Source organism: Diutina rugosa (genome assembly GCF_008704595.1).
Source record: "Diutina rugosa strain CBS 613 chromosome Unknown scaffold87_size30256, whole genome shotgun sequence".
Lineage (NCBI taxonomy): Eukaryota > Fungi > Ascomycota > Pichiomycetes > Serinales > Debaryomycetaceae > Diutina > Diutina rugosa.
Genome location: NW_022995167.1, coordinates 12253 through 30325, shown reverse-complemented (window position 1 = coordinate 30325; position 18073 = coordinate 12253). Strand labels below are relative to the sequence as shown.

Genomic DNA, 18073 nt, shown 5'->3' with positions numbered 1-18073 from the left:
GTTCGGTGGGGGCAAAGAGGCGCGGAGAATAGGCCGGGCAGCGGTGTGGACGCGGCAGGTGTTATCTGGGTGGTGTTTCGAAGGGTGGCTGCACTAATCTTGCAATTATTTTCAAATAACACCGTGTTTCGAATTTGTAATGTATATGTTGGAAGCATCATTTATCGTTGTAGTGTGGGTTTTTTGTGTTTGCCACTTCTCCAGTTGCATTGTGGATGACGACAATCAAGGTGAACGAATCTATCTCTTCTATTCAAACAATCTCGGTGTTAATGCTTACGACAACGCAACAACATTGCACTTCCAAGATACACTCAGCTACCCCGCTCTACACGATACCAAAATCTATCCGTCCCATTTAATGTTATCCCTATGTACAAGTTTTAGTTTAAGAAAAGAAATACGATGACTGGGCCACCTGGTTAAGGTCAAAGTCGCCCTTGGCCGGGATCTCGGGGAAGACAAGAGGCACGAGGATCTTGGTGCCCACCGTCTTCACCGCCGCGTCCTCAAGGTGAAGGCCCTCGGTGACGCTCACCGTAGTCACCATCAGCCGCCCCACTTGGCGCACCTCGGGATCCTCCAGCTCCAAAAGGCTCTGGCGCTTACGCTCCATGTACACCTCGTCGGCCACAGTCACAGGGCGTCCGGCCTTCGCTGCCCACTGCTTGCGGATCTGCTTCACCTGCTTCACCACCGCATGATCCAGGGGGAGGTTAACCACCTGCAAGAACCCCTTGTACCGCTTACAGAACTCCTCGCGCAATTGGGCGACAAGATCGGCCAGGTGAAGGTTGATGAACTGGCTTCGAATCTCGCGGTTCATGGTGTCAACGGCACAGGCGTGGGTCCAATACGAGTCGTGGACGGCGGCAAACGAGAGTCCGTGGTCGCCACAGGCTTTAGCCGTGAGCAACATGTGGGTGGCATCGAGCGAGTGGACAAAGTTGGGCGGGAACGCCGTCTGCTGTTTGCGCAGATCGACTTGGCCGGCACCAAAGGGGTCTGCCAATGTGATGTCCTGTAAGTTGGTCTTGATGGTCTTGTTTTTGGCGACGCGGTACGGCTGGACACAGGGAAGGCCCAAGGGGGTAGTCCAGATCACCAGCAGCAAGTGGTTGGGCTTGGCAGGGTCTTCCGAGGCGGTGTCCTCGTAGTCGACGCGAATCAGCTTGGTGATGCGGCGTGCCACTTCTCCAAGCCAGTCCTGGATGAGGTGAGCACCTTCAAACAACTCTCGGATCAGTGCAAACACCTGTTGGGTCAAATACTTCAGCAACCGGTTGGCTTCTTCCCTAGGGAAGTCAAGAGCCATCAATTGTTTCTGAATCTGCGCTACCGCCCCGACAAACGTCACCCCGTACACATTGGTCATCACCGTTTGCTTCACCACCTTACGCGTGACGTAGTTCTGCACTTTCACCGCTTCGTCGACACCAGCAGCAGCATCGGCATCCACCCGCTTTTGCACCAAATTGGCCACAAACTTATACACGTCCTGAGGCCGGTCAGCGGGAAGCAAGTTCACTTGCTTGGCCCCTTCGACGTCACCACCGAGGGCGGCGTAGTGTTGGAGCCCGTTACAGGTCCCATCCTGGTGTACAGGCAAGTGCAGCACGTAGGTAGTGGGGTCGTCAAGTTCGTAGGCTTCGGCAAGCTCAAAGCACACCAGAAGCGCCTGCCACGGTTTTTCCGCTTTACGCCACCAGGCATCGGGAGCTAACGGGTCACGAGCCAGAGCACGGATATCCTCCAAGTGCTTGTCGCCAAACTGCGCTCTTTCGTCAAGAGGAGCCTTATCAAACCCATAGACGTTGGCCAAGTGAATCTTAAGCCAGCGGAGACCCTGTTCGCCCAACTGTTTCCCGTCCCAGAAGAGGAAAAGCGATCTCACAAGATCGTTACCCAAGTGGTTCAAGTGAGGCAGCAACGGGTACGCCCGGCCTCTGAAGTCCAAGTTGTGGGGGAAATGCATCTTTTCGCCGATGAAAGCACGCGCAATCTCTAATTTGTAGTTGGTATCGCACCGCTGCGACCGTAACCCGGCGGCTTCGTTGAGGATATCACGAACGTCGCGAGCGTATTCGAATTTAGTTTGCGGTTCAGCATCCACGGGGGGCTTCGGTGGAAGCTTAGGTTCCACTACCACCTGAGGAATCAGCGAAAACAGTTCACCAGTGTTCCAGTAATGAGTGACCACTTCGAAAAGACGCTTGTTGATCGTCCAGGCAGTGTCACCCAATACGTTCAACCCGTGGTACACTTGGGTCAATTTTCCTTGGTCCAGAGCCGCCTTCAAATAGGCCAACGTCTCTGGTGAGTCCTTATTTCTCACAACTTGCGAGTTGGTGAAGAGGAAGCCACCACCACTATACAGCGTCCACGGTTTAGGCGGCACCAACATCGGAAGCAATTGCGGCTGGATACACGCGGAAAGCTCGTCGCCGGCAAGCCGCTTCATCACCTCGCGGTGGATCTTGATCACACCAACACGTTGGCCACCGCAGTGTTGGTAGGTATGGTGGAATACTGGCTGCGACGCTTTGATCACCTTACCAGTGGCCGGGTCCTTCGCCTTGACGTTGACTTTAGCCACCAGAATAAGGTACAGCGTGAGCACCGAACCAAGCTTACCCAACACGTTTTCGCTCCACTCCAGCAGCAGTTGCGGGTCTTGAGCCTGGGTCAGGTTCAGCAAGAGCTTGCGCCACTGCTTGCTCAGCCGTACTTTCTTCAGGTGTTTCCGCTCGGCCTTTAAGTAGTTCTGCAGGCGATACTCAAGCTCCACCAGGCGACCGACGGAAAGCAAAGCCCGAGCCGCTCTCATGCCGTCAGCAACACCACCGGTCGAGTTCAACCGGATAAGCTCCAAAATAGTGATGACACAAAGCTTTTCCGGAGCCACAAGCACGAAGTAAGGCGCGTAGTGCTCGCGGTGGGCCATCTGCTGTTGTTCTTCCTCCGAGAGCAGAGCCATATCCACTTTGCCCTCCATCAAATCGCGACAGAGCTGGGCCTCGTGCACCACCAGCGGCAACATTGCCTGGTACCACTTGAATAATTCCAGGTTTATGTCCTTGGACATGTTGATGGTGCCGCGGCGCTGCATGTCTTCGAACGCGTGTTTCCACTTTTCCCGAGCCCCGTCAAGCCCCCGCAATTCAAGCTGTTGCTGACGGTGCTGGTTGTATGCGTTGAGGGCATCGTTAAATTTCTGTCGCTGTTCTGGGGTCTTCAATTGGCGGTAGATCTGGAAAAAATCCACCGAGTTACCCTGAGTGAGCACCAGGCCGTCGACGCCAGTTTCGATGGCGTTAAGCAACAGTTCGAGCTCAGCGTCATCCTGCTTAAGCCCCAACAACGTGTGGCGGATGACTTTGATGCCGAACAGGCCGACATCGCGTAATTCGTCGAGATCTTTACGTACCAGCGGCGCTTTGGCGGCGTCCAGTCGGAAGTATTCCGGCACTTCCGACAGCGCTTCCGACAGCGACTCGCCACCAGCGGATTGAGCGGTGGCAGGTGTAGTAGCACTACCGATAAGCCCCCGGAGGTCTTCGGGGACGTGTTTATCGGTAATGCGGTCCAGAGCGAACACCACCGTCAAGTCGTCGATGCCCAAAATGTCGATATTGCTAAAGATCAGTTTAAGCTGATGCGGCGGGAACCGGGCCAAAAACGGGTCAAAATCGACCTTATCCCTCACGTATTTCGCCAACACGATGGCGTGGGTGCGGTCGCTAAGCTCTAAACCTGGGTATTTGGCTAAAGCAGAGGCAAGCCACTGCTCGACCATTTTCACCGTCACGGCTTCATCGTCGCTCCACCCGGCTAAATACAGATTGACGTGATGAACAAACCCCTGGGGAGTGTCTAACGAATGCAACAGATGGAGGATCAGCTCGGCACGGGCAAAGTTCTTCAGCTGGATCAAGGCATCGAGCAACAGCGCCAAGTGCAGCACGTCGCGGGCGTAAGGGAGGCGCACCACGGGGTCGTAGCTCAGCAGCCACAGCTGTTCACGGTCGTGGGCGCTGAGCTGGGGGATGGCGGCGGCGTCGATGCCCCGGAACAGCGTTTCCGTCAAGTCGAGCGCCCGGGCCGGCGCCCGCGGCGCCCGCCGGCGGGCGAGGTCTTCGAGAAAGGGGGACACGGGAGGTGCCAGCAGACCCCCCACCAGGGGGGGCGCGGTCGAGGTGGCAAGCACGCGGAGCGGCGTGCGTAGCGTTCGGACCGCCCGTTGTGTGGTGTGGGAAAGCATACCCCGTGTGAGTGATAGAGAAAGCAGATGGACTTTTTCGCCGATGAGATAACGGGCGCTGCGCACACGAGCGATGGCCGCGAAAAATATCAGGCGAGCGGAATTGCGGTGGCAAGGAATCGAACCACCGGGGAATCGAACCATGGTTGGTGAGGGAGGTTCCTGGGTTGTTTATGGAGAGGTTAAGGTGACTAAGGGACGGTGGCTGGTTTAGCAATTGTGTTCATGGCTTGGCCTGGCTTGGCACGATTACTAATTGAGGACTTAAAGTTTTGCGAAACTAGGCAGTGCGGAAGGTGTGGACTTGTCTATAAAATTAAAATATAATTGCAAATTTGGAAATGAAGATGAGTGAAGTCAGGAGAAGTTGATAGTTATTAATTCGAGTGAAGAATTGGATTGAATCAATCAGCAGTTCAGTTGATAAAGGATGAAAGCGTAAGTCAGTAATGATAGGCCTGTTGCCACGTGATTTTCTTGTTCTAGAAATTTCTGCTGATGACGTCATCGCTACATGCTTTCGATTATGAGGGAGGCTAATGTGGCTAATGACAGCTGCGACCCCTAAGGCTAACACCGCACCCCTACTTTGACTAATAAATTGAGCCTTACAAATGATTATCAATTACTACTAAACCGAGTTGATTTTATTTTTTATTAGTAAATCACAAGTGTGTATTTAGATTAATCTAAAGCAACATCAACGCGGCGAGACCGAGGACACCAGCGGCGGCGCAGGAAGTAACGGCCCCGGCTTCGGAGTCGGCGCTGTTAGCACCGTCAGCACCACTAGCAGCGGCCGACGAAGCAGCGGAGGCGGCGGAGCCAGCAGCAGATTCGGCTTCGGAAGCAGCTGAGGCACTGGCGGAAGCAGCGTCGGAAGCAGCGGATTCGGCGACCGACAGCACTTCTTCCGCGGCCGACAGCTCGTCAGCGTCAGCGGTCGACGACTCGTCAGCGGCTTCAGAGTCAGTGGCCGAGGCAATGGCGGAGTCGACGGACTCAGCGGCGGCGGCCCCCGACGACTCAGCGTCGGAAGCAGCCGAGACCGCGGCGGACTCGGCGTCGGAAGCAGCGGCAACCCCTGACGACACCGCGTCTTCCGCAGCAGACACGGCGGTGGCTTCCGACAGGTCGGTAGCGGCGGCGAACGAAGCCATCAAGGCGAAAACAGGCACGATAAACTTCATCTGGTAAGGTATTAAAGTCTCTTAACTGAGCGAACAAAAACCTCGAGGAGTCACCGGTGGTTTATATACTCGATTCCAAGAACTTCGGAATAACTATTTGGCATGAGCCCCGGAACCACATGGGTGCCGAGAAAACTCCCACCATCGCCACCACAGCCTGCTTTTTGTCAGCACTAACACACTGCCTCCTCCCCCATTTACAATCCCCTTTACCCAGTTCCCAGTTCCACAATAACCACAAGTATTTTCCCCCCGTCACACAAAGACGATCGATCCTTATCGCACCGATCTACGGCTAAATAGCCGTGAGCCTCATAATATGTAGTATGTACATTACTAGCGCGATTACTGATATATTTACAAGTGCAAGCTCAGCTAAGAGGCAATGAAGAGTATTACCAATACCCTTTGACTATGGCACGGCCATATTAGACAAGAGGCCCGCCTCAGCAAATGCACGCGGGCAAACAAAGGCAATTGACTAACTGGGTGTGACAAACTAATTTTTTTTTCTTGGTTGAATGTCAAAATAAGAAAAAGCTTGGTTCTTCACGTGATTAAGGTATATGTCTTATTAGTCTTATTTGCTTAGTGTGAGCAGCGAGGAGAGGGTGTCAAAAGATTAACCGCTGCGCCTCGCGAAGTCTTGGACCCCTCGGATAACACGAAAGGCGGGAGTGTCCAAGAAACAACAAAGAAAAGGCACGAAGAAAAACAGCCATATTCTCGTGACAGTCACGGTACCCCTATTCTTCATCGTGATGCTTTGTACAATGCCATGTCGCTCGTTTAGTCATTTATTAGCTTCATCAGGGGGCACAAAGGCTCCAGGGGAGTGAGTGGGGGGAGGTGTTAAAATCTATCAGTATGCTAAAGTCCCATTGACGCCTTCAACTCCTGCAACGCGCGCTCGTCCTCGTCGTCCTCCTCGGCCGCCTCGGGCAGCACGAGCTCCCCCTTGTTGACGTCGGGGAAGTGGGGCAACGCCGCCGGGGGTTGCTTTTTGGCGACGGGCTCGGCCTTGGCCGGCGCCGCGCGCTCGGCCTCTTCGCGCTGCAACTCCGCCAACTCCTCGTCCAACTCGTCCTCGTCGATATACTCGCCGCCGACGGGGCGCAGGATCGCCTCCGAGATCTCGTCCGCCAACTCGACCTGCTCGCGGATCTCCTCCATCGTGTCTTCGACCTTGTCGACGTTGTACTCGCCGTGGATCTGCTTCATCGCCGCCGCCCCTTCCTTCATGGCCCGCATGGTTTCGAGGTTGAGGTTGGCGCCCTCGATGGTGTTGAGCTGGTTCTCCAACAGCTGTATCTGGTTCTCCAACTTCTCCAACTGGGCCTCGTACCCCTTCTTCCGCTTCAAGGCGTTTTTGGCCACCGTCTTGTTCAGGGTGATGTTTTTGCGGGCAATGGCGTCCTGGTCGGCCATCTGCAGCTCGAGGTGGGCGCGCTTCTTGTGGAGGATCTGGATCTGCTCTCTGAGCTGGACAATGGCCTTTTTGGGCCGGTCCTTCTTCTGCTGGGCATTACCCCCAAACAAGTAGTTCCACATCAGGGAAGGCGTTTCTCAGTGGGGCTGGCACGGGGGGGTGTGGAGATTTGGTTTGCGAGTTGTGATCATTCGCACTGGGTGCGGGTCACGTGATCTACGCCACCAATTCCATACTAGTGTCAGCCTCACGACCGCAGGTTCTTAAGACTTAAAAAGCAGTTCCAAAGTACCAGTACCAGCGACGAGAATGGCACCTGATAAGTTCGTGGCACAATTAGGAAATTAATAAATTGCACCGGGAACCACACCATATAATTAGTGGCAAGCGTAGACAAATACACCCGTTTAAGCTTATCCTTAGCGTCGTCCCACGTCCCCAGCTCAAGAATCATCGTCCCGTAGGTAAAGAAACAGAAAAGCAGCACTGGCGAATAACACAATTGATCAGTAAGCACTTTGCGGATCACTTCAATAAGCTTAGGCTCTTTCAGGTAGATCTGGAGGAACCGGTACCATATACACTGGGCAAAGGCGAGGATGAATCCCCAGCACATAAAACCCGCAAGCCGAGAGAACAGGAAATACGTGAGATCAGGGATCGGGGTGAGGCCCGGGGTGACCTCTCCATCGCCTTCGGCATCGAGATATTCGATAAATTCGTCAACTTCGTCGCCCTGAGGTCGCGCCTCCGCCACAAGCACATCGTCGTCTACCTGGGTTTCCTGGACCACCTGCCACTGGAGATGGGGATTGGTAGGCTTATAATGCACTAGCAGTTGGGCTAGAGTCTCGGAAATTCCAAATAGCACGAGATTGGTGACGATAAGGGTGATGAGGGACAGCTTCATGTAGAGGTCATTGTACTTGAACGTGAGCTTGGTGAGGAACACGGCAAGCACGCCGCCGATGACGAAGTTGACCACAGGGACACGGTTGTAGCGGAGACCGTTGAGGTAGCGTGTGTACACTGGGGGAAGCTCGGGAAGCGTAGGCATGGTATCGCGCCTAGGAATTATCAGAGGTGAATCTCCGAGAGTGGTAAGATTTAAATTAAAAATATATTGAACATGAATGATTGATGCTTGAAACTGATTGTTTCAAATGTTGGTGCACTAGTTTAATATGCTGATGTATAATGCATTGAATCTATAGCTCATAGTGGAGGTTCAGCTGCGACTACTTGAATGATGATAACACTGTTGCAGTGTGATGCAATTAATTTGATAGATCTAATGAATTTAAGTACTAACCTTTTACAATTTATGGAATGAAACGTATTTGAAGTTTACGTCGTCAGTCTTGAGACTGGGATGTTGATTTTCCTACCTGTTTATTGCCCTATTCTAATATTCCAGTTTACTGAGAGAAGTCCCTGAAACTTTTTAATTAATCAAAAAAATCTTCAGATAGCACTAACGGGAACCTTTAGATCATCCACAACTCTTCCTAAACTTACTGGAAGAGCTCTAACTATGGTATTTACTAGTGATACTGCCGTCTTTGAGGTTGTGAGAACAAACAATGAGTTTCCCTGATCAACAATTTTTTTTTTTTTTTAAACAACCACCAAAGGTAAACCTGACGATGTATTCTTCAGATGAAACTACACCTCTTTTTTAGTAGTATATATTTCATTTGATTTCCTACGCTCAACTGATTCCCCGGACGAATTTCGTGGGTGTCGCGCGAAAATCCGCTGACAATTTTTTACCAATAAGAAGCTGCGAAATAAGCACGTACCATCTGGGCCATGTCCTACTCCAGTCACAACCAGCCCGTGAGAGCGCCTCCCGCCGTCAGTGACTACGAATTGATCGACAGCGACCCCCACTTCAAGCGCGTGGTGTCGTACATGCGTCCCCTGGACTTCGGGGTGTGGGCGGCGCTGGCGGTGGCGATGCCGGCGGCGTTGGTCGCCTGGGAAAAGTTGGAGCCCGCTGCCGGTCTGTTCAAGGCCCCCGCCAAAGTGCCCGCCGGCGCGTTGAGAGCCACCACCTTGTTGGGCTTCTTCGGCGGCTTCTACCTCGCCTACGTGCGGTCGTCGAAGCGGTTCCTCGGGTGGTCGGAAAACCTGAGGGAAGTGGCCAAGGACCGTTACGAAATCAAGAAGTTGTTGTCGGAAGGGAGAAACCCTTACCACACCGACAAGTCGACGTTGGACGACCGGTTACAGGACACCGCCAACAAGTTCTCCCAGTACTCGTTCCTCAACCTCGCCGTGATCCCGTGGTTCAACTGGGCCTACCACCCGTACCACGGCGTCGACATCAAGAAGTACTACGAGGACCGCCCCGGCGAAGAGGCCTGGGGGTTCAAGTTGAAGCCTCTTGACGAGATTCCTAAGTAGATGCATTATAGAAACTCCGTACGATCATGAAAAAAAGAATACTTGAAATATCGCCTAAAAGTTTGTTTACGTTTTACTTATACCTTTCTCTGACTGGTATCACCTGACCCAAACCAGTAAGTGGTGGTCATCGTGAAACCACATCCTCTGCCATTTAGGTAGCCGAACGCGCGCGTTTGTTTTGACCACGCCTGACGCTATGGACTCGGGACCACCCAAGGAGGAAGAGGACTTTCTGAGCGGCCCTATTGAGGAGCGGCTTGCCCTGAAACATTGGAAGGCACGGCTCTCGGCGTTTGAGGAGATTTCGTCGAAAATCGACGTGCTGCGGCTGGATGACGACCCCGTGTTTACCTTAGTTAGTGACACCGATATCTTCAAAAAGGGGCTTGCTGACGTCAACGTGATGGCCCAGGAAGCCGCCTATAACGCCTTTGTTGCTTATCTTCGCCAGGGGGCGTCGCTGGAGGCAGTGGCACGGTTAAAGCTGAGGGGAGTGATTTCGGTGATTAGCGATAAAGGGTTCGTTCTGAGTCGTCTGGGAACTAAAGCAGCCGCAGTAGAGCTGATGATGCTTATGGTGGAGATATTAGATGACTCCGTGCTTGAGGATCTCGTCACTGCTACCCTGGCACGACTTGCGAAGAAAGCTCTGGGTAACGTTAATGCCATCACCCAGGTGGTCGATAGCTTTGGCCTTGCCGTGATCCTGCTGAAACTTTTACTTCCGATACTCCCAAAGTTATTCGCTCACCCTGATCGTACCGTACGGGCAGAGGCGACCAAATTGGCGGTGGCGATGTACCGGTGGATGGGGCCTGCGTTACCGGCTCAAATATTTGACCAGCTTAAACCAGTACAGCAAAAGGACCTCCAAAAGGAGTTTGATAACGTTCAGGGTAAACCTGAGCAGAAGCGGTTTACTCGCAGTCAACAACAACAGATTGAGCATTTACAACAAGAAGGGCAACAACCTCAGGATAGCGATGTCGACATGGCTGAACCTGATGAGCAGGAGTTTGACCCTTACGCCCACATCGAGCCGATCGAAGTGCTTCTGAAGATACCCGCAAATTTCGAAACTGAGCTAGGCTCCTCTAAATGGAAAGAACGCAAAGAAGCACTTGAAGCGGTGTTGGCGGTGTTACAAAAAGCTGCGAGAATGGCTCCTGGTGACTACGCTCCGGTGCTTCGATTATTGGCCCGGTGTATGAAGGATGCTAATATCCAAGTGGTGCAATTAGCCGCTCAGTGTATCGAGTGTATTGTCAAGGGGTTGCTGAAGGATTTCAGCTACGCCTCGATGGTGGTGGGTCCGATGGTGGACCGGACTAAAGAGAAGAAGCCGCTGGTGGCTCAGGCATTAGCTGACGCCTTAGACGCGGTTTTTGCGGTGACGCTGTTGGCCACTATCCTTGACGATACCTTACAAGGGATGCAAAACAAGACCCCTCAGGTGAAAATTGCCTCCACTAACTACCTCCAGCGGTGTTTAAGCACTACCAGAGTTGCTCCTACTAGACAAGAGGTTGACGCCATAATGGAGGTGGGGGTTAAATTACTTAACGATTCTCAGGCACCTATCCGTGATGCCGCCTCGGAGATGATTGGTACGTTGATGAAGATCACTGGCGAACGAGAACTCGCCATGTTTTTGGCTAAAGTGGATAAGAAGAGAGTTGAAAAAGTGCATGCATTTTACGAATCGGTGGAAGTCAATTCCCAAAAGACCAACACGGCTCCTGCTCCGCGAGCACCGGTACCGGTGGCTGCTTCACGAGCGTCGGTTGACGCTAGAACGGCTCAACGTCCTCAGCTGGCGCTACCAGCGAAACGACAGGCGTCGCTGCCGGCGAAACGCCTTAATGATGCCACCAAGCGTAATCTGACTGGTGGTACTGGTCTGGGACTCACTCGCCGACCGTTATTAGCCCCTCAACTTGCACACACCACCACTGCCACCTCGCGTGATCCCCTGCCACAACAACAACGAGGCTACGCCACACTGCCTCAACCCACCGTCCAATCAATCAATCTGGCCGAGAGAGAAGAGCTTATACGTCTTCGAGCCGAGTGTGAGACGATGAGAGAGCAATTGAAAGCTCGTAATCGTGAGGTGAGTGAGCTCCAAAACCAAGTGCACACCATCACTAATGAGAGGGACCACTGGCGGGTACTTTTAGAAGACCAAAAGGCCGAGGTGACCCGCGTCACTTTATCTGCCAAGCAGCGGGAAACCCAAGTGATGAGGGTGAACCTGGAGCTTGAAGACGCTCGCTACAAGATTGCTGAACTTGAGAAACAATTGGAAAGCCGCCTGGGACGCCACCTGCCAGCAGGAGCAGCAGCAGCCAATGTGCGTCACCTGCGACCGCCACGGGTGGTGCTGGGCGACTTAAGCAACCGCGTCAACAGACTACTGATTGGCTCGTTGCCGACGACGGAATCACTGCCGACGCCAGCGGCCTACCCACGGGCCGATTTCCTGAACATGGGGGCCAACGATGACCTGTGGCGGCGGGCGGCTGAGGTTACGCTGCAGTTGAAGGCACGCATTGAGAAGATGAAGGCGGGATCGCGGGCCTCCCTCGACTAGACTTAAAGCTTAATGACAACGAATAATCACAGTGGTTGTAGAGGATTGTAGTGCGGCTTGAGTATACTCAGTAGTTGGTCGTAGTAGTAGTCGGTGCGAGTGCGCAGGGCTCGGCACCAGGGTCGCACCAATAAGAGTTTTTTCAAATAAACGCCCTTACTAGTAAGCCATGTCGACCTCTCTCTGGAGAACCTTACGCAACGTGTACCAGTCCGGCTTGAGAAGAGCGGGGTGGCAGATCCAGGTCCACAACGACACCAAGCCCGCGGGTGTCCTCCGCGGTGTCGACGACTTCGGCAACAAGTTCTACGAAACCGACGAGCGCACGGAAATCTTCTTGAGATCAAGATGGGTTGAATACAACGAGTGGGGCGTCGACATTTCCAAGGTCGAGCCCGGCTGGCATTACTGGTTAGGGTATGGGACCAACACCCCGCCCAACCAGGTCGAAGGCAGCGAAAAGGCCACGCGGGCGTACCCGTTGCCCAACAAGCACAAGGACAACAAGACGAACACCCCTGGTGCCTATGTTGCCTACAACACCGCCAAGCCCAAGTGCCACGCGTGGGAACCTAAGGTCGCCGCCCGGGTCTGAAACTGCATAAAACCATAATAAACGTTAAGATGAGATGAAGTAAACGACTCAATAACAAGAGTAATTTATGTGTAGATTAAATCAATTGAAGTTGATGTTTTATAATATGTCGATGTTTTGTTTCAAGAGAGATGTTGTTTGTCAATATTGTCAAAATTTACCAAATTCGAACCAAACGTGTACGGAGCGATTGCAACTTAAGGCCTACATCAAATCCAGAAAATTTATGGTATCCAAGCAATTGCTTGATAGAGCCTACCCAACTTTCGAGCCTGGGTCATGTTGCTATTGAAATGGTGCAATACTGAGGAGACTGGGGCAGACCACTATGACGAGGCAAGTACAACCACCACCAGAGCAATGATAACACCTACTAAATAATGCTAAGATCCTGCTCCCTCTTTGTAATAGTGATTAATGCCATTATACGAATTACCCACGCCAGTGGTAACTCATATCCTTAAGCAATTGACGTCTCCCTTAGACGTGGGGTGCTTCATTAACGCCATTGAGAACGATGAACGCTACGTCCACCACTACCTCCAATTGCTCCAACAACAATTTCAGTTCATCAATGGTGCCAGTACTACCTCGGTAGTTGGTCTCGTGTTAAAAGAACACGTTGGCGTGCTTATTCGGTCGCAAGAGGCTCCTTCAAGACGGTCGCTGGTGTACGCAGCGGTGATCATCACCGCTCTTAACGTGGTGCTTGCGTGGTTATTTACCAAACTTGTTATCAATATGGGCATTTTCGCTTACCACGGCACCAAGTGGGCGATGGACACGTTCTACCCCGTGTACGAGTACGGGGGGTGGAAGCTGGTGCTCGCGGTAGTGGTCGGGTTAGTGTCTCTCCCTATCATTGAAATGATCCGCATCTCCCGCTACTCAACGTTTTAGTCGATAGTGATTTTTATAGGTTAAAAATTGAGCATTTTTTTTTTGACTGGGTTTACTTCTTCAACTTTAATGTGCTGGGTGCATGCATCGCTAGGTTAAAGCCTTGCGAGAGAGCACTCCAAATACACCCTTGATAGTGCCAATAAATGAATTCTAAATTCATCAAAATGCCAATAATTGTACACTGTGTAAACCGAAGCGGGTATTGAAACCTGTACGTCAACGGTGACGTCCACCGTTTAATGTATATGCCCGTCATGTCACATAAATTATCCGAAGCCCATCGGAAGCGGGGGCGAGTGTGCGGGGCTAGTGCGGCACGGCTAACACCAAATTTTAGCTATATTTACCCATAATCCGTACACCAGCACACCAACAATACCCCCAATAACACCCCAATTCAATTCCGTAGCAAATCTCTTCATAATGGGACCAAAAACTTCATTGTTTGTCTCATCGGGTACCCCTAGGGCGATAACGGCCCGGATGCGCATAACCGTGGCTAATAACCGGGAACCGTTTAGTGTCCATCTCACAGCCAACTCCGAGACCCGCTTTCCCGCTCCGCCATCACCCTAACGAGGCTAAACCATGAGACCAACCCTTGTGAGATGGAAAGGGTTCACTTTACCCGCCACTTATAAGCCCCCCCGCTCGTTGGTGAAGCAACTACCTTTGAAGCTCGCCTTCGACCGCTGGCTCAAACTGCTCCAGCCCCAGCGATTGCAAGTGATCCAAGACAAGCTTGTTAAGTTTATGCTTCCTCCCACCAATCCGGAAAACGATGGTATTAAACGGGGCCAGGCCCAGGTCGATATTGGCAATGGTGAGTGGATTAATGAGATTAATTTCACCATCGAGAACACTCCGGGCGCCCCGACAAAACATGTGGTGTTTGTCCATGGGTATGGGGCTTCCCTCGGTTGTTTTGCTCGTAATTTTCAGTTGATCAACCGCTTCCGAGGCCGCAAACATAACTATACGGTGCACTTTCTCGATAACATCACTTTTGGCCTTTCATCAAACCCCAAAGTGGATAACCCAAATCTTAACCGATGGAACATTAACAGGTGTGTTGACATCAAACTTGACGACCCTGACCAGCCGACGGACACGTCTAAGCTCCACAATAAGTACTATAAGCTTATTAAAGGGTACCTGGTAAACCCTCAAGATTTTAAGGAATACCAGGAGTATTTCACTCCTATCGTTAAAGACCTTGAAACCTTTTATACTTCTGCCCTTGATAAGTGGCGAGAACTGGTGGGGCTTGAGAAAATCGATTATTTGGTGGGCCACTCCTATGGGGGCTACTGGAGTGCCAGTTACGGCGTCCGCTACCCTCACCGGTTAAACAACTTGATCCTCTTGTCTCCCGTGGGTGTGGAAAGACACGTCCATGCTGTTACCAATGATACCATCACTCTGGGCGAAGAAATGACCCCGTCGTTGGACCCGGCGCTGTATAAGTTTTTGACCCGTCTCCCCATCCTTTCAGCGGCTACGATGGATCAGTGGTACTGGAAGGCCCCGTTCTTACCCCGAGTACTTAAACTTGGCGGGCCCTGGGGCTACCGCTACTACTACGACATGTGGTACAAGAAGCTCGCGAAGATCAACAAGCTTGTGGCCAAACACGGCGGCGCTGAGGCAGTATACGAGAACCATAACGACTTGGTGTATGGTACCGATAAAGAGGTGCTGATGATCATCGACTACTTGTTCAACTCGGTGACTAAAGGCACTAATTCGGACATTTACATCAAGAACCTATTGACGCCCGCCATCGTCAGTAAGTGGCCGTTGATGGACAAGTACCGTGATTTCTTGGAAAGTAATCCTAAGGACAAGTTCAATATCCATTTCGTTTACGGCCAGTACGACTTTATGAACGGAGAGGCGGGGGAGAAGTTAAAGGACTATATTGCCAACCACGCCAATTTCGACAAGCAAACGCTGTTGCTGAGGATCCTGGAAGGCGGCCACAACCTCTATATTGACAATCCTTTCCACACCAACCGGCTTGTGGCCGAGATTGTCGCTGACGATTGATGCAATGGTGGTTTGTTTTCTTTGGCAGACCGGACACGAGCCCTGTACATAGCACACTAATATAGAGATATATTATATTTGTGGAGGCTAGACGCCCACACAGTAATCGAAAACGAAAAATAATGCGCATCGGCCCATCGAGTGGTGGTAACCAGGCATCGTCCCATGGCCAGACGCGAAATCGAGGCAAAATGCCGTAAGCGCCCGCGGGCACAGCGGGACACGTACCTTAAGGCAGCCGAAGGCGTAATGGGACTGTAGCCAATATAGGAGAAGCCACCATTGCTTTTCTGACCTCTGTCTGTGTCTGCGTAACGAATAGCTATTATCAGTGTTTAGTTATCGCAGAGGTGCCAGCCGCTTTCGTCTGGCGGCGGTGACTCGTATCAGGCTAAATATAGATTTTAGTGCCACCACACACGCCGTCAAACCTTACCACCTCAAACTTTACCTCAAACCTTAGTGGGTTTTGGCATTCGCCCCCTACTGAGAACAAAGAGTTGGCGTATTGTGGTTTTTTCCTAATCTGTGAGCACCCACCAAATAATCGATCGGGCTCGCGCCATCGCTTTCAGTTGCCCCTTCCGAAACGGACGAAGGCGAGAAAATTTTAGCCCGTCACTTACCTGGTTGTCATGACAAAACCAGTTTCGAAGCCTTACAAACAACAGCAACATACACAGGTAGAATGCTACGTGAGTTTACTGTAAACAGCGACCCCGCCTTGCCTTAATTACGTGCTTACAGTCAACAAGCACGCCCCCCAGGTGTTCCAGGCGCCGGTGGCCCCCCAGGTGGCGTAGCTCCGGTACATAGTGGGCGAAGGTGCATGGGGAAATACTGCACGTCGCGAATTCGAGCCTGCAGGGCAGCCGCAGCCGCCAGGAGGGGTCTCGGGCATTATTTGAGTTTGGGCATTATGCCGTCGCCTATAACATCCCCACCCCCGCCGCCAGTTTTTGCGTTTTCAGCTCGTTCACGTCAATGAAGTGGTCCGCGCCCGTATCGCTCGCTTTAGCCGCCACTGCCGTTGCCGCCGACTTCGTCAAGGTCGACTTCGACGTCCTCGAGAAGTCGTCGCTGGGAGCGCTCCAGCGCCGGGACTTGGCCCGCCGTGAACCGCAAGCGGTCAATATTGGCAACCAAGGCCACTGGTACCTCGCCCAGCTCTACCTCGGGCTGTCCCGCCAGCAGGTGCTGGTGTTGCTCGACACTGGGTCGCTGGACTTTTGGGTCGTCGACAAAAACGCCGACTGTCAGGCGCCCGGCCAGGGGAACCAGTGTGTGGTTTACGGCCAGTTTGACACTCAGCAGCTGACCTCGTTCAAGCGCAACGACTCGTTGCCTGGGTTCTCGTTCAGCTACATGGATGACACCAGTGTCAGTGGCAACTACGTCCAGGACACGGTGCAGATTGGCGACTACGTCATCAACGACTACGTCATCGCCCTCGCCAACAAGACGTCGTCGCCGTACGGGGTGCTTGGCATCGGTTTCTCCGGTAAAGTCGCTCTGATCAAGTCGGACTTTATCTACCCCAACTTGCCGCAAAGATTGAAGGACGACGGCCTCATCAAGAAGAACTTGTACTCGTTATACCTCAACAACATTAACGCCGACCTGGGCCTGGTGCTTTTCGGCGCGATCGACACCGCCAAGATCGACGGCGAGTTGACGACGGTGCCCCTCGTCAACATCTACTCCCAGTTGAGCGACAAGCCCATCGAGGTGTCGCTCGAATTCACTAAGCTCACGTTCAAGGGCGACCTGGAAGCGGATGTGATTACTGACAACAAGTACGTGGCGATGTTGGACTCCGGCTCCACCAACACTTACCTCCCCAAACCGCTTTTCCAAAGAGCGTTGCTGATCGTCGGCGGCTGGACTCAGCCCAACGGGTTGTCGTACATTGAGTGTCCTAAAGACGACCTGCTGACGTTTACTTTTGGCTTTAACGGCGCCAACATCGAAGTGCCCCTTGAAGAGCTCGTGATCCCGTCGCTGGACATCGAGGGCAAGTGCATCTTCACCGGGATCTTGCCGTCGCTGAACGACCTCGCCATCGTCGGCGACTCGGTGCTCCGCCACGCCTACTTGGTCTACGACTTGGAGGACTACCAGATCTCGATCGGTAAAGTGAAATACACCAACGACCTGGACATCCACGAGGTCGACGGCACCCTCCCCAGCGCCCTGGTTATCGAGCTGGCGGTGACGTTGTCGACGTTGGCTTCCTACGCCGAAGCTACTGCTGCTGCTGTCGCCTACCCTCAGGGCCTGTTGACGGTGACCTGGTACCGCGACCTCCTCGCCAAGGGCAACAAGGCGATGAACGACACCGGGTTGATTTTGGACATGGTCACCGACGGCAAGAACGGCTCGTCGGCGGCGGCCGCTACTGGTTCGGGCTCGGGCGGCGACCTGCTGGCGCGGGACAGCCTGGCGAAGTCGACCTCGGGAGCGTCGACGACGGCCGCGTCGAGTTCGAAGGGCGACGACGCCGCCGCGTTGGCCACCCCCTGGATGGCCATGCTCATTGGTTTGCTTTCTATGTTTGTTTAGGTTTAATAGAACGGTTAGATTTATTTTCGTATCCCAAGATCGCGTCACCCTTGCTATGCACTGAGGCCCTTAGTCACCG

General features: G+C 52.7%; 10 protein-coding genes across 10 annotated transcripts; 6 read left to right on the top strand and 4 right to left on the bottom strand. All coding sequences in view use genetic code 12, as the record gives it.

Moving 5' to 3' along the window:
- Positions 1-388: 388 nt before the first annotated feature.
- Positions 389-4261, bottom strand: RPO41 (DNA-directed RNA polymerase; the record flags this gene model as incomplete). The annotated part of the gene is made up of 1 exon (XM_034156822.1): positions 389-4261. One exon carries the CDS (start codon positions 4259-4261, stop codon positions 389-391), a length of 3873 nt encoding a protein of 1290 aa, XP_034011218.1.
- Positions 4262-4950: 689 nt separating this feature from the next.
- DIURU_003998 (uncharacterized protein) lies at positions 4951-5451 on the bottom strand (the record flags this gene model as incomplete). Its single annotated transcript, XM_034156821.1, has 1 exon — positions 4951-5451. The coding sequence occupies one exon, from the start codon at positions 5449-5451 to the stop codon at positions 4951-4953; it is 501 nt and encodes a 166-aa protein (XP_034011217.1).
- An 870-nt stretch (positions 5452-6321) lies between these two features.
- Positions 6322-7002, bottom strand: SNF7 (ESCRT-III subunit protein; the record flags this gene model as incomplete). The annotated part of the gene is made up of 1 exon (XM_034156820.1): positions 6322-7002. One exon carries the CDS (start codon positions 7000-7002, stop codon positions 6322-6324), a length of 681 nt encoding a protein of 226 aa, XP_034011216.1.
- Positions 7003-7127: 125 nt separating this feature from the next.
- On the bottom strand, positions 7128-7937 carry DIURU_003996 (uncharacterized protein; the record flags this gene model as incomplete). Its single annotated transcript, XM_034156819.1, has 1 exon — positions 7128-7937. The coding sequence occupies one exon, from the start codon at positions 7935-7937 to the stop codon at positions 7128-7130; it is 810 nt and encodes a 269-aa protein (XP_034011215.1).
- A 755-nt stretch (positions 7938-8692) lies between these two features.
- On the top strand, positions 8693-9289 carry NUO1 (Nuo1p; the record flags this gene model as incomplete). Its single annotated transcript, XM_034156818.1, has 1 exon — positions 8693-9289. The coding sequence occupies one exon, from the start codon at positions 8693-8695 to the stop codon at positions 9287-9289; it is 597 nt and encodes a 198-aa protein (XP_034011214.1).
- A 199-nt stretch (positions 9290-9488) lies between these two features.
- DIURU_003994 (uncharacterized protein) lies at positions 9489-11885 on the top strand (the record flags this gene model as incomplete). The annotated part of the gene is made up of 1 exon (XM_034156817.1): positions 9489-11885. The coding sequence occupies one exon, from the start codon at positions 9489-9491 to the stop codon at positions 11883-11885; it is 2397 nt and encodes a 798-aa protein (XP_034011213.1).
- Positions 11886-12054: 169 nt separating this feature from the next.
- DIURU_003993 (uncharacterized protein) lies at positions 12055-12480 on the top strand (the record flags this gene model as incomplete). The annotated part of the gene is made up of 1 exon (XM_034156816.1): positions 12055-12480. The coding sequence occupies one exon, from the start codon at positions 12055-12057 to the stop codon at positions 12478-12480; it is 426 nt and encodes a 141-aa protein (XP_034011212.1).
- A 417-nt stretch (positions 12481-12897) lies between these two features.
- Positions 12898-13380, top strand: DIURU_003992 (uncharacterized protein; the record flags this gene model as incomplete). The annotated part of the gene is made up of 1 exon (XM_034156815.1): positions 12898-13380. The coding sequence occupies one exon, from the start codon at positions 12898-12900 to the stop codon at positions 13378-13380; it is 483 nt and encodes a 160-aa protein (XP_034011211.1).
- Positions 13381-13971: 591 nt separating this feature from the next.
- On the top strand, positions 13972-15432 carry DIURU_003991 (uncharacterized protein; the record flags this gene model as incomplete). The annotated part of the gene is made up of 1 exon (XM_034156814.1): positions 13972-15432. The coding sequence occupies one exon, from the start codon at positions 13972-13974 to the stop codon at positions 15430-15432; it is 1461 nt and encodes a 486-aa protein (XP_034011210.1).
- Positions 15433-16416: 984 nt separating this feature from the next.
- Positions 16417-17994, top strand: DIURU_003990 (pepsin-like aspartic protease; the record flags this gene model as incomplete). Its single annotated transcript, XM_034156813.1, has 1 exon — positions 16417-17994. One exon carries the CDS (start codon positions 16417-16419, stop codon positions 17992-17994), a length of 1578 nt encoding a protein of 525 aa, XP_034011209.1.
- Positions 17995-18073: the final 79 nt, after the last annotated feature.